The sequence below is a fragment of the Amphiprion ocellaris genome, chromosome 5 (genome assembly GCF_022539595.1).
Source record: "Amphiprion ocellaris isolate individual 3 ecotype Okinawa chromosome 5, ASM2253959v1, whole genome shotgun sequence".
NCBI lineage: Eukaryota > Metazoa > Chordata > Actinopteri > Pomacentridae > Amphiprion > Amphiprion ocellaris.
The window spans coordinates 30,952,167-30,969,824 of record NC_072770.1 but is presented as its reverse complement, the minus strand read 5'-3'; the positions used below and the strand labels follow the sequence as shown (position 1 = coordinate 30,969,824).

The 17,658-nt window shown below is 41.1% G+C and overlaps 1 protein-coding gene across 4 annotated transcripts; it reads right to left on the bottom strand.

Annotated features, from left to right (window-relative positions):
- Nucleotides 1–2,396: 2,396 nt before the first annotated feature.
- tfap2c (transcription factor AP-2 gamma (activating enhancer binding protein 2 gamma)) lies at nucleotides 2,397–13,985 on the bottom strand. 4 transcript variants are annotated; one of them, XM_035953483.2, is made up of 8 exons: nucleotides 13,829–13,985; nucleotides 9,841–10,299; nucleotides 9,155–9,206; nucleotides 7,842–7,913; nucleotides 7,086–7,308; nucleotides 5,632–5,750; nucleotides 4,182–4,323; nucleotides 2,397–3,974 (listed from the first exon to the last, which is right to left on the bottom strand). In XM_035953483.2, exons 1-8 carry the CDS (start codon nucleotides 13,913–13,915, stop codon nucleotides 3,680–3,682), a joined length of 1,449 nt encoding a protein of 482 aa, XP_035809376.2. In that variant the 5' UTR covers nucleotides 13,916–13,985; the 3' UTR covers nucleotides 2,397–3,679. The 4 variants fall into 4 exon arrangements, with proteins under 4 accessions (XP_035809376.2, XP_035809377.2, XP_035809378.2 ...); XM_035953484.2 differs by lacking the exon at nucleotides 13,829–13,985 and adding an exon at nucleotides 10,842–11,665; XM_035953485.2 differs by lacking the exon at nucleotides 7,842–7,913 and having other exon boundaries at nucleotides 13,829–13,983.
- Nucleotides 13,986–17,658: the final 3,673 nt, after the last annotated feature.

The window sequence follows — 17,658 nt, the reverse complement described above, 5'->3', positions numbered from 1 at the left end:
CTTTCTTTTCTCCAAATGAGGGAACTAATTTTGATATCTGAGTGATCATCTGCTTCCTGTGTTTACAAAGCCGGGAAAGACTCAAGCCCTGATTTACACATGAGAATCTACTACTGTCATCTGTGTGACTTTTCGCTCATGACATGGGATGTTAAGCCTATGGTTTAACTCATAAAGTGGTTTCAGCGGTTGGGAACTGCAAGCAAGCGATTAGTCTGACTGCAAATGAGGCTTAATGTACAACAGATTTCAAAGACAGTTGTCAAAGGGAAGTGGTCGACTAAATGGAAAAGGGTGAAAGCAAAGCGCTTAGTATCTGAGAACATGTTGGGCAAAATTCAGTGAAATTTGTAGCACTGAGGAAAGTCACACTGTTTCCAAAAACTATTACACAACTCTTTCTATCAATAGCCAGTCTCTCTAAACAGCTGTTATTTTTGCAGAAAAAGCAATTAAAAAAACAAAAAAAAAGAAAGAAAACATGCTCACATGATTCGTCTTTTTTGGTGCATTTTTCTTCTTTCACAACATCTTTGTCATGTGACTCGCTGTGACCTACATGGAAAGGTCATTCAGTCAGAGCTGGCATGAAATACAACTACAGTTCAGTGAGTCACGCATTGACAAGTAGCCCTGGGCATCCTAATGAGATCTAAAGATTATATTAGCATGTCAGTTATAATCTCTAATAAAACACATATACGAGTTTCTCTCTCTTTTTTCCATAAAGAAGCAGAAGTGCAGGTAGCAGGTAAGCTCAACATGCCTACGCTTGCCTCCTTTTCCCAGATATATTAGGTGTGTCATAGGTGAATTACTCACACTGCCTCACAGTTGGGAGGAAAATGTTTGACCAGTTACCATGTTGCCTGTGTTTTGGAAAACACTCAATAAAGAAAGACGCTTAGTAAGCAGGTGCACTGTGGTCTGATTCAAAACTTTTTTACTTTTTCTGTTGGCAGGATAACGATGTGTACATGGGCTCGTAACATCAGGTGTATCTGATTTTTGATAGGACACCTCTGCTTTGAATCTGCTCAGGGAGAAGCTGCTCCGCTGACAAGAGGGTTTGAAGAAAGTGTGTGTTTAATAACTCATGACTGCCAAAAACAAAAGCCCCGTGATGTGACAGGCTGACAGCACGAAGAGAAAACAGCAAAAAGAAGGAGCAGGGTAAATAACCTTCAATCAGATTGTCAGACATGGGGAGGCGTTTCCTCAGCCAAGTTCAGCTGCTCATCAAAGGTACTAAAAAAAAAAATCTTCAGATTCCTTCCACCAACCTTCACTCATACGTTCTCCTCCTCCTATTATCTGCTCTTTCAGGGCCAAGCGTACAAGCTAACACGAATAACTGTAGGCAGATAAAGTCAACCGCTGTGAGGGCAGTGAGCCACTGGGTTGACAGGTCTCGTTAAACAGGTTCTGAGGGGAGAGGCTGATACTTGTTTAACTGCTAGGTATCTGCCGCTGCCACTGCCGCTACTGCTGATGCCTTTTCTAACCTGTAGCTGTGTGAAATGTTGGTTTCACCTACTGACCCCCAAAGCAGGGTCTAAGGCTAATCTAGAACACATGAAGAGAAACGTTGATGCTGTATGTTGTCGTGGATTACACTGCTGTAGGTAAATACAACTATATGTCCGATGTGAACACAGAAACGCGTTTGAGTCAGCTCTGGTTTGGCGTTGCTCTGGCTCAGACACTTAGTAATGAGCTCCTGAAACACATAAACAGACAGACCACATGAATCAGCGAGGACTGGCTGGGCAAGTGATGATTAAGCAGCCTTGCGCCACATGTGAATCCCATCTACAGTTGTGCATCGCTTCTTTTTTTTCTTTTTATTTTCTCACAGACTTCAAAAGAATTGTTATCTGCAGTGAGGAACTTGCAGCGGCACATTTCCACACATGAAATTCGCTTTGAAACAAAAAGCAGACTGACACACCTGTTCCAAAGACAGGAAGCAGAAAGGAAATATGCAGCGAGCACAGGAGGATTGGATTGTTAAGTGATGGGCTCGGTACGAACTATTCACAATGTGTCAATAGTTTTCTAAGTTTAAACATAGACAAGGTGTTTGTCTGCTCTCAGCTGCAAGTCCTTGTTCATCACATGATGTACTTTTGAGGTCTGTGCCTTCGCTGAGCCACACAGCCTATTTGTGAAGCTAAGAAAGAGCAGATAATGATGGCTACTGTTCCCATTAGTTTAGTAGGGGGATTTTTCTTTGCCGTTTATTAATAGGAAAATTTTCCGACACATGACTTAACCGTCATCTGTAAAATATTGCTATAAAAAGAGGCTACAGAACAACGGTGCTATCCATTAACATTAAAAAGATGTGCATGTGTGTGTTTGTGCGCTCGAGGTAACATCACTGACTCACTGGATCAGGCTTGAGGCTTTCATTTTATTTTTTTTTATTTTTCCTGAAACTTTAAAACAGTTTTTTTTTTTTTTTTTAACATATTTTCAAAAAAATGTATATCATGCCCACTTCCTAACCTCTACTCGATAAAAAACTAACCCATTTATAAAAGTTGAACACGTCATCATAAAAAGTTAAACCATACACCAGAATGATACCATTATTTACACAAACCCATTAAATTACAACATAAATTAGAAAATATTTACATCCAGGACAAGACACTGGATAAAATTCTATGTTTGGAATTTAATGTCTAATTAAAAACATTTTTTTAAAGAAAAAAATATGTACATTTACACACATTCTCACAACACACACACTCTGGCAGGACTGAGCTTGTTGGTTGGTTGATGTTAACTTCTGGTTTTTAAATACTAAGGAAATGTTCTATTCTCACTGCCATGTTTAAAAGACAAAGCAACAGTGGAAGCGCGGCTATGCCTGTAATCCACGTGAACACTGAAGAGGTTTCTATCAGAGCAACTTTGAAGTCTCTGGTTTCTGACCGAGCACAAACTGACAAACCAGCAAATCGTTCTTCTCTCGTCCAGGCCGACAAGATTCAAATCATCTCCCACGAACAAAGCACAATAACACTGGAGCCGTGTTGAAGTTGTTGTACAAATCAAGCACAAAAAAAAGTCAAGAAAATGAAGTGGATTTTCTTTTCTCTCTCTCTCACACACACACACACATAAAAAATGTCCTTTGCAAGTCCATTGAGACACAGGAAATCAGTGGATTTGCCTCCAGACAGAACAGGAGGGGGAAAGCTGAGAAGAATTCACAGCCACAGCAACTCATCTTGAAATGATGTCCTCTAGGGAGGAAAAAAAAAAACACAGAATGCACTTTGTTGTTTTTTTTTTTCCTCTTCTTGACAACAAAGTACAGGTCCTATGGTTGTAGCGTCAGCCCATTGGCATTGCATAGTGGTTCGCAAAATATGGTGTGCTACTCATTCACAGAGTGGGCTCCCATTAAGACCAGTCCACAGCATTCACCACTGGTGCCAACACTGACGGACGTGCGGTGATCTGTGACGAGCTGTCAAAAATCCCCAACTTCTCAAAAATATAAATTTACATAGCAAGCACGCGTATACACTCACACACAAATTCAGCTCTCAAAATGACAATACTAGATATTGATTTTTTTTAAAGTCCAAAAAAAGGGCAGACAGGGTGGCTAGACTGAGGGACTTAGGGGTTCTGAAGTTCATAGGGATTCTCCTTTGAGCTCTCATTTCCTGTGCTTGTCCATTTTGTCGGCCGATTTGCTCCCACTGTCTGAGGATCCCTGGGTGTCGCTACCAGAGCTCAGGTACATCTTGTCCACTTGTTTGAGCGCCTCGTTCAGGTAGTTCTGAAGCGAGGTCATGGCGGCGCAGATGGCCGGCGAGCCGAAGCCGTGAGTGATGAGGCTGAAGTGAGTCAAGCAGCCTTGGATTCCAGGCTCCAAGATGGGTGCAGGTCTAGAGTTTCCCAAAGGTGAACGGTCCTGAGTGAGCAGGTCTGTGAACTCTTTGCAGATTTGTCTAAAGGTAGAAACCAGAATGAGGAAAGAAGCTGATTTACTGAGGCCTGAGAGCAAATCCCATTATCAACACTGCAGGTAAGTGGGGAAATCAGAAAACACCACAAAACCGGCTTTTGAAAAAGGTCTACATGTCAGCTTGCTCCATCCTACTTTGCCAGAGGTGTATAAATACACTCCATGCAAATCATAGTGAAGAGACACTTACTTGGCAGCAAGGAGCATGTTTTTGCGAGAGTTAACCTCGTTGCGCTCTACATGCGGTCTACCCAGGTATTCAGCGATTGCCTTTGCAGGGAACTCGGTCTCACACACATAACCAAAGTCTCTTGCTAAATGAACTGCTTCACCTAAGAGAAAAGGAATCAATAAGAGAAAAAAAACAATCAAGTCTTCTGAAAATCCAAGACAACGCTGCAGTTTCTCAAACCTAGAGTGTCCATTCATGAATGAATAAAATTCTTATCTACACGGATATGATCACAGCATGTCCTTTGACACATTAGGAAAAGATGGGGGGAAAAAAATGCCCCGTTTTGGACCTGAGATACACAAGCATCAAGGCGCAGGAAGTGAAGCAGCTGAACAACAGAATAATCAGCTGTGCTCAGTCTTCTAGCTGGAGGGAAGAAAAGCTAGTGAGATGAATATATTTCCATCTTGAGGCTGGTTTGACTTGCATGGTCATAATGGGCTTATGTGGATAAATGCTAGCAGAGGGTGCTGAAGGCGCCAGCCGCACCGCTTATTGATAGACACGCACATCACTTCAGGATGCAGGCGAGCTATTCAGAAGCACAAGCTTTAAGGTCAGCGGGCCCTCCTGGCGAGCTGAACACAAGATAACAAGGCTTAATTCAGCTTTGAAGGTCTCTAAATAACACAAGCCTCCAGCCATTCTCCTGCACAGAATCATCAGCCCATTTATAAAAATTAGGCGTGCAGGGAGCAAAAGAGGGAGAAAATATTCGACTTCAGCCGGCGGCCGGTGGGTGTGATTAAAGTGATACTGAGATCGTGATGGGGCGTCACTGTCTGGCTAAGGTAAGAGTGTTGAAGTGTGAAGGTGTCGTTTTAGCTACGATGCAGAGTGAAGATCTCTAAAATGAGGTGTGTAAAGTGCTGTGGCTATTTAGCAACACGCAGAGATTTAACAGAACAATTCATCTGAGGACATAGAACTTGAAGCTCTGCTGTATGTACCTTGTTGCGCTGTAGGTGTGTTTGTGCTAACATAATTGCACACTCGCTCGCTCTGAAGTAACCTGTTCCTCTATTAACATTATACAGGCAGTTGCTAATCTCAACACATCAAATATTGAGTTGGAGATTATTATATCAAGTCCTTCACACACTGGTTCAGTCACTGATTCCAGCTGAGCAGACAGAATCACCGCAGGAACAATAAGGCAGCTAATGCAGTACTGACAACACAAGAAAAGAAAAACTTCCACGTTGTCTTTGTGTCGTACAATAATTACAAAAGGAGTGGGGTTTGGAGAACGGCTTAAGACAATGTACTGTACTTTAAAACACACATTCTATGAGGATGAAACTAACATTCCCACATTCTCGCACTATTAGAGCGACATTCCAGTCAGTGCAAACAGCAATTATACTTGAGAAGGTGCTACGCGCTACTGAGTGACATGTCATACCTTCTACGAGTGAGGTAAGTAGAGTTACGTTGGCTGCCTTCCTCCTTCCTGCTGGCAGGTTCAGCCCAATTTTATCCAACTTTTCTCTCAGAGAACGACCTCCATTTTTCGACTTGGCTCTGTGGGAGAAGAACAAAAATATGAAGCGAGTCCACAACCATGAAGGCAGTCACAGATTGCTCACACGCAGTGTTGAAGTTTGTAAAAAAAAAAAAAAAATCTTAATGGAGGATTCAGATTTTAATATGGCTTTTACAAGGTCATGATATTTCATCACTCTACACTGGTCTTTGAGAGTCTGTGTGAATGGGTGAATAAGAAGCGCCTGAAGTTAAAAAAGCAATAACTAAGTGTGAAGAATTCAATTTGCTATTTACCCATCACCTTAAGAGCGTTTAAACCATACGTTAAGGGAAATCTGACTCTTATGATAGCAAACAAATGACACACAAGCAGCCTCTTCTGACCCAAAAATCATTGAAACAATTGATGCTTCCACTCAGCAGAGAGATCGCTAGAAATGCATTTGCAGAAAGCTCTTAAACTCCCCGCTTGCCACGGCCGATTCAGTTTTCTGCATGACTGGCAAGCGAGCTTCTCCCTCTCCGCATCTTTAGGGAGGCATGTGTGTACGAGTGCCCCCCGCCCTCGCCATCCCGTCTTCCCCATCTCCCCCCTTGTCCCTGTACTAACAATCCCCCCTCCTATTGCTATATGACCTACTTAAAAACCACTGTGATTGTGTGTGTGTGTGTGTGTGTGTGTGTGTGTGTGTGTGCGGGTGCATGTGTGCATGTCAGCATTAACGCAGGCACATGCGAAGTGGCAAACATGCAGTCCAAGTACAAAATGCTTGGGTCAGGGGTGCTGAGTGCGTATACTACAACCTCACAGTCCCTCAGCAGACTGCCACACTAACATATGTGCCATGAGGTCAACCGCTCTGACACAGATAAACCTACGCAAACTCTGACAAACACATACATACGCACAAAAAAACACACCCACAGAGCCTTTGGATTGGTACCGCGTTGATGTAACCTATCCCCAAAGGAAACACCGGACCAAACTTGCAGACCACACAAAGAATGTCACAAACCTTGCACAAAAAAAAAAGTGTAAAAAAAAAAAAATGATGAGCCAGAGAGACTGAGCCAAGCTGTGCTGTTAAAAAAGTCTTTCCCATGGGCTGCTGAGCTTTAATCTACACTAGAGCTGCAACTCTACAGCTTGATGATAATTTACATCAGAGAAAATCAGAGAAGCTCACCAACAGCTTTCAGATGACAGAATTATTGATAAAACAAATTTCGTTTGGCTTAGTTTCTCGCAGTTTCTGTGTTGAGTGGTACTGTATTCCTGTGTTATGTTAAGACTTGTGTAAATCACAGGGAAGTGGGAAAAGACCATAAAATCCTGCCCAGCTGTCAAGTTGAATCAGTTTGAGCTCTGACCTGCGTAAAACGCCTCCCAGAAGTGATGCGTTGAGGCACTCTGGGGGCGACAAACGTCTCTGGACTTCTGCCACGGTAACCTTGTACTTGGACGTGGAGCTCAGCAAGGAAAGGCGGCCTGGTACGGAGCAAAACACCTCTGTGGGATTCGATACCATGCCCAGCAGGGACTCTTTCTGGAAGGGAAGACCCAGTGCGTTGCCTTTAGGTAGAGTGACAGGACCTGGAGAGTGAGGAGGGGGGAAAAAAAAAATCATTGTGAAGCTAAAAAGCTAAGAAGAGACAAAACTGATTGTGGCTGGGCAATAGCATTTGCTTATATGTGCACTTTTTTCCTGTGTTTGTACAGAAGGTCTAATCTTCAGAATCCTTTCTGCGCAACAGAGAATCTGTGTTTTCTTGCTCTGCACACTGAGGAAACCAGTGTCTGCTGGACGAAAGTATACAAAAAACTACTCAGGCCTTTTGATGCCCTCATGCCAAACACCATCCACAAACAGGTACGCACATACAGACTGCCTCTCATCTTCTAGCCACAGATACACCTCGACACTAAATGATTCGGTCTCGCAGACTCTAGGTGATCTAGACAGTGTGGTGTTTTTGTTTTTTTTTTTGTAGATGCACCAAAGATGGGATGAAACTTAGATCACAGTTATATTTGTTTACTCCACCACAAAAGCACTGACAGTCATCAGACAAACAAAAACAGCACAGCACACTACAATACAAAAACATAGCTATCTTCATCCTCACCCGCAAGAATGCCCCCCTGATAATAAGTCCTCTGTAAGCGATCAAGGTTCCTGCCACCTCGTAGTCCTAATACTGAGACAGAAATCACAGAGTAACATGAGTGCTTTAATTCTCCTCTGGGGCACATGGCTGGGAATGACAAGCCATTGTTTACAAGTGGAAAACCTAGATCGCCCATAGCGTGCCCTTGAGCATGGGAACAATATAATGAGCCATCACAGATTTCCGTAACAAATGCAGACTGGTTGGTTTATTGTGCTGCACGAGTGGCTTCTTTTGCTTGTAATTATACATCGTAACAGCGTCACACTTTTTTTTCTAGCAGGCTTTCACACAACACTGTATTCACTGTAAAAATGTCATGAAATTGACAACATATTTATAATCAAGGTGGTGGACAATGATGTTTAACAGGCATGTCTACAAGAAGCTAATGCATGAAGTTTACACTTTAGAATCAAGCCTATTTTGAACACATTGCACAGTGTTTTAATAGGTTTTTATCTATGTATCTGCCTCACTGTCTATCTATATTTCCAATAAATGTGCAGAGCTAAGCGGTAACATAGCGTTGCTCAGGCTAATCTTGCACTTTAAGTCTGTGTAATGAAGCCCTGATGACAAAACAGCACGAATAAGTTTCTCCCTCAAAACAGGTCATGTCTCAACAAATTACTAAACTGCCCTTCACATGCGAGCCTAATGCCACACCCCACCAAAAGCTGGTTCTGCAGAGCCAAACACGGCTTGAAAAATCAACTCGTAATTTCCTTTTAACGCGAACAGAAAAGAGCTGCAATTGCGAGCTTAACCAGCCTAAAGGTGATCCGAAGCTTTCCTCTTCTCTCACAGTCAACACTGAGGTTGTGAGATTGCTCAATTTTCGTGTCATGTCAGTTAGAGCCTGCCGAATTTGAAAGGGATCAGTTCTTTCCCACTGGGCATCCATTCAAGCACCTTCACCGACAGAATGGGCCGAGGATCAGGCCGAGCTTAGATAAGTGCATCTCATGGCTACGAGGATTATGAGTGTATGCAGTGTGAGTACAAACAGAAGACTCCTCCTTTGCTGTACTCTCACACTGAGTGCCCTGACATGCCATTATAGAAGCATGACATTTCACAAGTATGTCGAGAGTGAAAAAAATACCGTCCTTACGGTAAACTTCCAGCCCTTGTCAGTAATTACTGCATATTTAATTGTACATGTACCCCAGGCAGCATTTTCAAAAAGAAGTGCTGCTTTGTTTTTTCCTCCTTTCTTTTAATTTATTTTTTAACAGTTAGTTATAACATAGTAAAACAAAACTCACCTTTTTTGATGACTGTCTGATCTGCCATAATAATACTGTGGTCATCTACATGCTGATAAAAAAGAAAAGAAGTAGCAGTAAGCAAACATATTTACTAAGATGATTAAAGACGTTGCAATTTGTGATGCAGCACAAAATATACATCTGTTAAAAATTGTCTTTCTCTCTTCTGTCATTCTCTAATAAAAAACAACTGACAAAATATTATTGTGTATGTGTATATATGTGTGTGTGTGTGTGTGTGTGTATATATATATAGTATAGATAGATAGATAGATAGATAGATAGATAGATAGATAGATAGATAGATAGATAGATAGATAGATAGATAGATAGATAGATAGATAGATAGATAGATAGATAGATACTTGAACTGCATTTCCAATTGCAGCATTTATTCACGTAGTGACCTTTAATTAGTTGATTAACCAGTTATATTTAACTTCATATGTATTATTGATTTCCCTTGATAATATTCAGTAAACTCTACTATTTTGCAGGATTGTATGGCCTCTCAAAATGGCATAAAAATTATTTGACTTGTGCAATTCTCTGCCTATTTGTGCATCCACACACACACACACACACACACACACACACACACACACAGTTACTTTGTGACTTTCTACACAGCTTTCCCTTTTGAGGCTTAATTCCAAACGATTCTATCCATTAAATCCACTTACTTGAACATCCTCCAGTCCGTGGCCCATGTCGTGCATCCCCATATTATCACCCAGAACCGACGACTCCAGGCTGTGCGTGTGGGGCGGCAGGAGCTCCGGCCGGCGGAACCCTTCCCTCCTCACCCCGGACGAGCCTCCCTCCAGGCCCAGGATCTGACTCGCCAGGCCGCTCCTGTGCGCGCCGAGCCCCTCCTGGCCCTGGCGGCCGGGCCACGGCTGCTGCTGGTTCGACGACGGCGACTGGTGTATGGAGTTGATGTTGAAGGGGTCGCCGAGGTGGGAGTAGGGGTCGCTGGACTGCGGGTAGGAGATGGGCTGGTAGGGAGGAGGAAAGTACGGGGGCTGGAAGTCCGAACTGGCCGAGTGTGAGAGGGAGGGAGACGGGCTGTAGAGGTGCTGACTGACCGCCGGCAGGTGAGGCAGCCGGGGGTTCCCGTTGCTGCTTCCATCGTGCCTTTCCTGGAGGACGGAAGAGACAAGGCGGCTGAGAGAGATGCCAGCAAGATGGCAGCTGGTGGTGACATTTGTCACCCAAAGGGAATTAAGTGTCAGGTATTCTCTGTCATCATGTCCACTGAAAATGATGGATTAGAGGAAAGCCACTGTAGACAGATAATTTAGGATTTATTTTTAATATTGTGGTTTGTGAAAACATACTCAACAATGACCCAAATAATAATTAATTATGCTATTTTTTCTTTATTTTATTTTTTCAAATATTTCTTTTATTATTGAGCGAATATTCTTATTATTATCATTACTGTTATTATTAGTATTATTGTACTTGGCTATATTTTTCAGAAAAACTGCGTTTTGTTTTCAGCAGTTGTGTCTCTACTTTAAACTTTTCTCTTTTCCAAATTTGTACTTTTTGCAGCAGTTTTTCCCCCCTTTATCCCCCTTTATTTTATCATCAGCCTTAGCAGCGGATAAAAATCAACCCACAAAACTTTTTTTCCCTTCGATGCCACTTTCTGCAGCTTTTCCCTGTCGATACTCACCTCACAGTCATCCTCATATTTCACGTTGTCGGCTAATTTCCACAACATTTTCACCGAGAAAAAGTCTCTCCGTTGCAAGAAAACAAACAAAAAATGAGTAAAAGAAAAAAATATATATCTATATATCGTCGCCTGCGAGTTAATCCCAAAAAATGAGGAGCTTCCTGGTGATCATGAACCCGCTCGTTCTTCAGCTGCAGCGAAGAGGCAAAGTTGCGGGTTGGAGGCTGAAGGGCGAACTGACCGACACACCGACTATCCGACCGCAGATATGAGTTTCCAACAGCCACGACGGGAGAAAAAAATAATCGTTGTCAAGCAATATTCCCCCTCTCCGGTCAGTGGAGCTCTGTTGTGAAAGTGGGAGAAACCGGCGCATAAGAAACTTGACTCCCTCTTATGGACAAAAGTGCGATGTTCAGTTTTTTCCCGGCGACAAACACCAGGAGCGGCTTTAACTGCACGGGGGGCGGCGCCCTGCCAGTGACGTCAGCGGCAGAGGAACGTGAACATATTGCTGATTGGCGGGACGATGGGCCAATCAAACTTCGGTCCGTCTCTACAGCGTCTGCTTATGAGCGCGGTGTGTCACATTAAATCCCATGAACTTCTCCGTAGCTGCACTTTTCGTGTCTCGCAGTGAGTGAAGTCTTTCACCACCCACTAATTTGTTTTACTGTGTTTGTTTTTATCTCCTCCAGTCCCCACTGGGCGGCCTGACCACAGCGCCTTTCATTTCCTCGGACACTGCTCTGCTCCAGCATTGAGGCTGTGCTTTATTTATAGTGAGACTGGTGGTTATATCGATGTGGAATTATTACAATTAATTCCATTTAATGATATTAACTCCTTGCTGAGTATCCTGTGAGGCCTTAAGCAGCGACAGTGTACTGTCTGGTCTTGTGTAGCCTATAATTTCATGAGAGTCTGTGTCAGAACCAACAGGATGTGGTTTGATAGTGTCACATTGATGGGTTGCTAGAGGTTACGGTGAGCTTTGACGCACAGTTTAATGGCTCGACCAATCACATTGCTCGGTTCGACGAGTTCTGCAAAAATTTTTTTAAAAAAAATAGCAATTACATAGAAAACAATACTGCATTGCAAGAGATTAAAACCCTTCCTATTTTATACTTTTTTTTAAAATAAAAAAAAGCAAAACTGTTATTTTCTTACTGATGCTATGATTTGGTTATAACGCGCATTTCACATTTATTTAGTATTGTTAAAAATATGTATTTACATTTATTGTAATCATTGATTTAAATTATTATTACTGCTATTATTTATTATTATCATTGTTATTGTTGTTAATAGCGATGTTACTGCTAATTGTAGTGATAGTATTTGCAATTACAGTACAGAAGAATAAAAATCTATTTACTGTGCGTCCCTTTATGTATGCCTCTTAATTAAATCTTTACACTTACCATACGTACAAACTCCAACTGACTTTATTTTTTTGTTTTGTGCTGTTTTTGTTTGGTTTTAATCTGAAAATCTTTTTGTTTTATTTTTTCATCAGCATAATGCATGTCTCCGGTTTGAATGCCTCAACAGAATAATAGAGATTCAGACAGGCCCGTGACATTTTGATGTTGTCTTTTCACAGTGGTGGTTGAGAGCTCGTTTCAAACCGCAATAAGCCCGGAGGCTTAGCAGCGTCATTTTCTCAAAAACCTCCAAAGCTCAAAGGATCTCGACAAAACAGGCCTTTCTCAACTTCATTTACAATTTGAAGGTTTCATATTCGTCTAATCCCAAAAAAATACCACAAACGTTTTTTATTTTTTAATTCTTGCTTTTTCTAAATGGTCTATCGCTTTTGTCTGATCAGTAACTCTATTGTAAAATACACCCTTCCTCAATTATCACTGGGCTGTTTTTTGGTGTTACTTTACTGCTTGGTTTTATGGAGAAATAAATGTCAGATTTGACTCCGTGAGCTTCCCGGACAGACTTTTGTCCTCCAGGAGAACACCCTGTGGCGTCCGTCCACCCAAGCTGTGGTGATCTGCTGTGCATGGGAACAACAGGACGTGGGCAACTGAGGATTATCTCTCTTATTTTGCGTGTTGGTCCTCGGCTTGTTGTGATGCGGATCAGAAGTGAAACAGGCGCTGATTAAACGTTCCTCTACGTCGGAGCAGGCACAGATCAGGCAGGCCTCAAGAGAGTTAGTCACGCTTGGCCAGACGGTAATGTTTTCAACAATCCTGATGCTCAGCTTGTCATTTTAATGACAGTCCGCTCCTGTGACAACTCGACTTAACTGATGTCAGGTGTAAAGATTAAACGGATCCGTGCCCGGACAAATTAAAAACGACACACAAGTCAGTGGGAGAGGTCTGTTTAGAGATTTATCAACTGGTTCTGCAAAAAAAAATAAATAAAGAAATAGCTCAATAGTCATGGGCTTATTTTCTCCTATATGGTTTTTATTGACGACCAATAAACACAACGCAGCTCCTATAAAGATCCCACTAATATTCAGGTAATAGATGGTAATGATGATGTGTAACAATCACGTATATTAGATATGTTTATGTTGATCAGCGGGTAATCAGTGTCTTCTGTTATATTTCTATCATATCAAATAAAATAAATTACATCCTACTGTTTGTAGGTATCATAAAAGAGAGGGGGAAAAACTAAATACGCGCCTGTTGTATTAATGAAAGCCAACCTATTTCAACGTCTATTTCAGTTTCGACCATAAACAGCATCACGGTTTGTAAATCCAGCCTTAGCCTCAGAGCAAATTACTGGAAGTTTCAGAGAGAATAAAGCCTTACTGGCCTCCTTCACATTAATCACGGGTTATTTCAAAAGCGCACACGGCGCTGCGCGATTACAAACAGGTGATTACGGTGGAAAAGTAATAAAACAAATATAGGCTCCGCAGCAAAAGCGGAGCCTTTTTTTTTTTTTTTTTTTTGGTTAAATTAAATCAGCTGTAAGAGAAGAAAACACAGGAGAGAACTCACCCTCCAGTCTATCCTCTCCAGCACAGACATCTGCAAAGGCTCCGGTCGCAGCAATCCCACTGAGAGGCAGCGAATGAGTGAAATCATCAGAGTTTTACGTTGCTGACTTCACCTGATGGCTCCGCGGTGCGCATGCGCCGTCCTGTGGCATACACCTGAGTGGGACAAATCCGAACAATTCCCGCAGCTCCTTGAAAACTATCATTATTCTGCGCTATAAAAAGCAACACGCTTTAAATGGCATGAGGCGAAAGCAAATGAGCGCAGAAATTAGTGGGAAAACATTTTTAAAATATTGTTTGTTTATTTTAGACTCACGGGATTAGAGCTATAGCTGAGATTTAACCTAATCTCATAATTATCTGCTGTTGTTGAATAATAATAATATTAATAATAAAAGAAACAATGTCATCGAGGCTAAAGTTTAAGAAAAGGTGAAAAAAAGACGTGGGGAAATTTTAAGATGAGGTAATTCCACCCCCAAAGCCACATCGCCTCAGGCTGACCAAAAGAATCTGCTTTCAAAAGCCACTGAAGCTTTTTAAGGCCTAAAATGGCTCCTGTTATCTGATCTCCACAAAACTTTATCTTAAACTAATGAACAGATCAAAGTGTCTTTGCTATGTGGTGGAGAATAGCTTACATATCTTGTTCTGAGAAAATAACCATACACCTTTCTGATCTACACCTGCAAAATAGAACAGAAGCCTCATCCAACAATTTCAAACAATAAGAAACAATTCAGCTATGGAAACACCTTCCACTGAAGCTTTGATATTTATTAAAAGATTGATTTAATTCCAATAAAGCCTTGAGGCCCTGATTGCAAAAGACCAGCTGTATGAATTGTTTTGTGTGACTTGAAAAAATATGTTCGTTAATGGAAAAAAAATGTAATAAAATCCGCAAATTTATTTGAATAACAAGCATCTCTTATCACTAGAAAAATATCTTACTCTTACTACAATGTAAAATATATTTGCAGATATTTCAGAGGCAAATGTTCAGATAAACCCATGGGGAAAAAAAACATTCAGCAACTGTAAATTCGTATATTCTTCATGCTATCGGTGTTAAAAATATCTTTACTCGATGTTATGCGGTCACATACAGTCAATATTAGCCCATATGGCTCTTTTAAAAAGCAAGGAAAAAAAGCTACTTGAATATTAGTAATTTTGCTTTTTTGCAAAGACAATATTTTTACAATAAATAACAAGAGCCCAATGAAAATCTGTGCTTTTGTGGTTCCTGTTGATGCAGATTCTTTGTAAACCAGCAGTTATTTTAACGCGTGCGCAGAAAGATCAACTAACAGCAAAACATGTCAGCTGGATGCTGTTTATTTAAATCTTTACCCACAATAATTGGATTATTTATGGTGTAACTTACATTTAATGGGAAGCAGGCAGACAGCCCTTTCTGCGTTGTTTTTTTTTTTTTTTTTTTTTGACACTACAACCAGTTATAAAATCACACAGGGTGATAAGGACGCCTCTGCTGCCCCCTTTTGGATAAATCTTAACATCACCACAGAGTCTGACAAAGGACAAGCATCACTTTGAATCTAGTTGATCTTAACTTGTAAAAATTTAAATATTCCCACTAATCTATTCAGTCAAATAGAACTAACGATGTTAACTCAAGTACTTTACAACAGTCTAATTTAAAGGTGGCCTACTTATATCTCATTAATGCCAGTTTGTACTTCAACTCCACAACATCAATTGTTGTACTTCTTAACAACTATCAAGTTTAAGAATGCCCCAATTTTACCATTTTTAAAAATTGAAATTCAAGTAGTTCTTGTGCAATAAATAGCTTGCAATGGTACAAAGGTAAATGCTGAACTGTCAGAGGTTAAAAAAAAAGAGGTAAAATTAACCAAAACTGAAAATGAATGTGCATTTCAGAATTACACACTGGCTGGTCAAAAAAAAAGTTGCCACCTGGATTTAACTAAGCAACTAGGTAAGACTCTTCCATTGAATAATTACTGCAGTGATGAATATGTTTCAGCTGCAACAACTTATTTAACCCTAGCTGATGCACTGAGGAGCTTCTCATTTCTTAAACAACCATGTTGAAAGACCTACCTTTGGTCATGGAAAGGATGTTAATCTGTCTCAGAATGGTCAAATTGTTGGCCTGAATCAAGCAAAGAAAACAACTAAGGAGATTTTTCAGGGAACAAGAAACGGGTTTACAACTTAAAGCTGTTCTGCAGCAATGGAGATTGATCAAACCTTGAAAATTAGTGCTACAAATTCTACAGGTGTCCCAACTTGTCTTGATTACTTCCAACCCCCTCTGTCTGCATAAAAGTAGTGTTGGAACATACCGTGGCTCCATACTCTCCAGAGCAATAGTTGAACACTACTGTGGTGCAGAAAGTAGTGTGTTGTTATAAAAAAAAATGGCAAGGAAAAGGCAATTCATAGAAGAGAGACAGATCATGATAACTCTTAAAGATGTAGGTTTTTCCTACAGAGCAACTGTGAAGAAAGTCAGGGTGTCAGGTGTCAGTTTTCTTCACCATCAAAAGGCACTCAGAAAAAGAGTGACTCTGACAGGAAGAGGTCTGGAAAACCCAAAGCCACAACAGAACCATAAGACAAGTTTCTGAGAGTCAACAGCTTGGTGATAGGCGGCTCACAGGACAACAGCTTCAAGCGCAAGCCTCAGTTTCAACTGTGAAGACTTGCAGCTGCAGGTTTGACAGGTTGAGTTGCAGCAAGAAAGCCATTGCTAAGACGTCCAAATGAGTAAAAGAGGCTTGCCTGAGTCATGAAAGACTGCCAGTGGATTAATGAAGACTGGAAGAAGGTATTACGGACTGATGAATCTAAATTTGAAATCTTTGGTTCATCACGCAGGATTCTTGTACACTGTCGAGTGGGAGAAATGATGGTTCCTCAGTGTGTGACATCAACTGTCAAACATGGAGGAAGAAGTGTGATGGTCTGGGGCCGTTTTACTGGATCCAGGGTCGGTGACTTGTACAGAGTGAGAGATAACCTGAACCTAAACGGCTACCACAGCATTCTGCAGCACCATGCAGAACCCTCTGGTATGAGAACAGTTGGTCAGGGGTTCATCCTACAGCAAGATAATGACCCAAAACATCAGTCCAAGCTATGCCAGAACTACCTTAGGAAGAAAGAACAAGATGGGAAGCTTCAAAACATGAAGTGGCAGCACAGTCTTCAGACTTAAACCCCATGGAGCTGGTTTGGGATAAACTGGACAGAAGAGTGAAAGCAAAGCAACCTGCAAGTGGCACACATTTATGGGAACTTCTGCAACAGAGTTGGGAAGTACTTTCTAAAGAATATTTGATTCCCACCATGGAAAGAATTCCACTAGTGTGTTCAGCTGTTGTATCTGCTAAAGGTGGCTACTTTGATGAGTCAAAAATTTAGAATACATTTTGGTTTCCAAATAGATTTTTTTTTTAAAATTCATTTGTTCTATGCTTTAATTTCAGAGTACAATGAGACATTAACATGCATGACTTCCATTAACTGGAAAAAATGGGGTGTTCTTAAACTTTTGACTGGTAGTGTATACCTTTCAAATAAGCATGTAGCACAAAATGAACGTAAGTATGTGTGATGCACTGTTATAAGAAAAAATAAGCCCTACAATACACTTGCAAAGTGCTATGCAGCAAATACATTTAAAATTAATCACATGCAGCCATTTAATGCACTGAGCACTAGTACTTTTTTCCCAATTACCTAACTCTAATACTACAAAAACTAGACATTATGAGCCACATAAAGTACTTTGCTGTTAAGGATTACCTTTTTTTTTCCAGTCACAAGTTC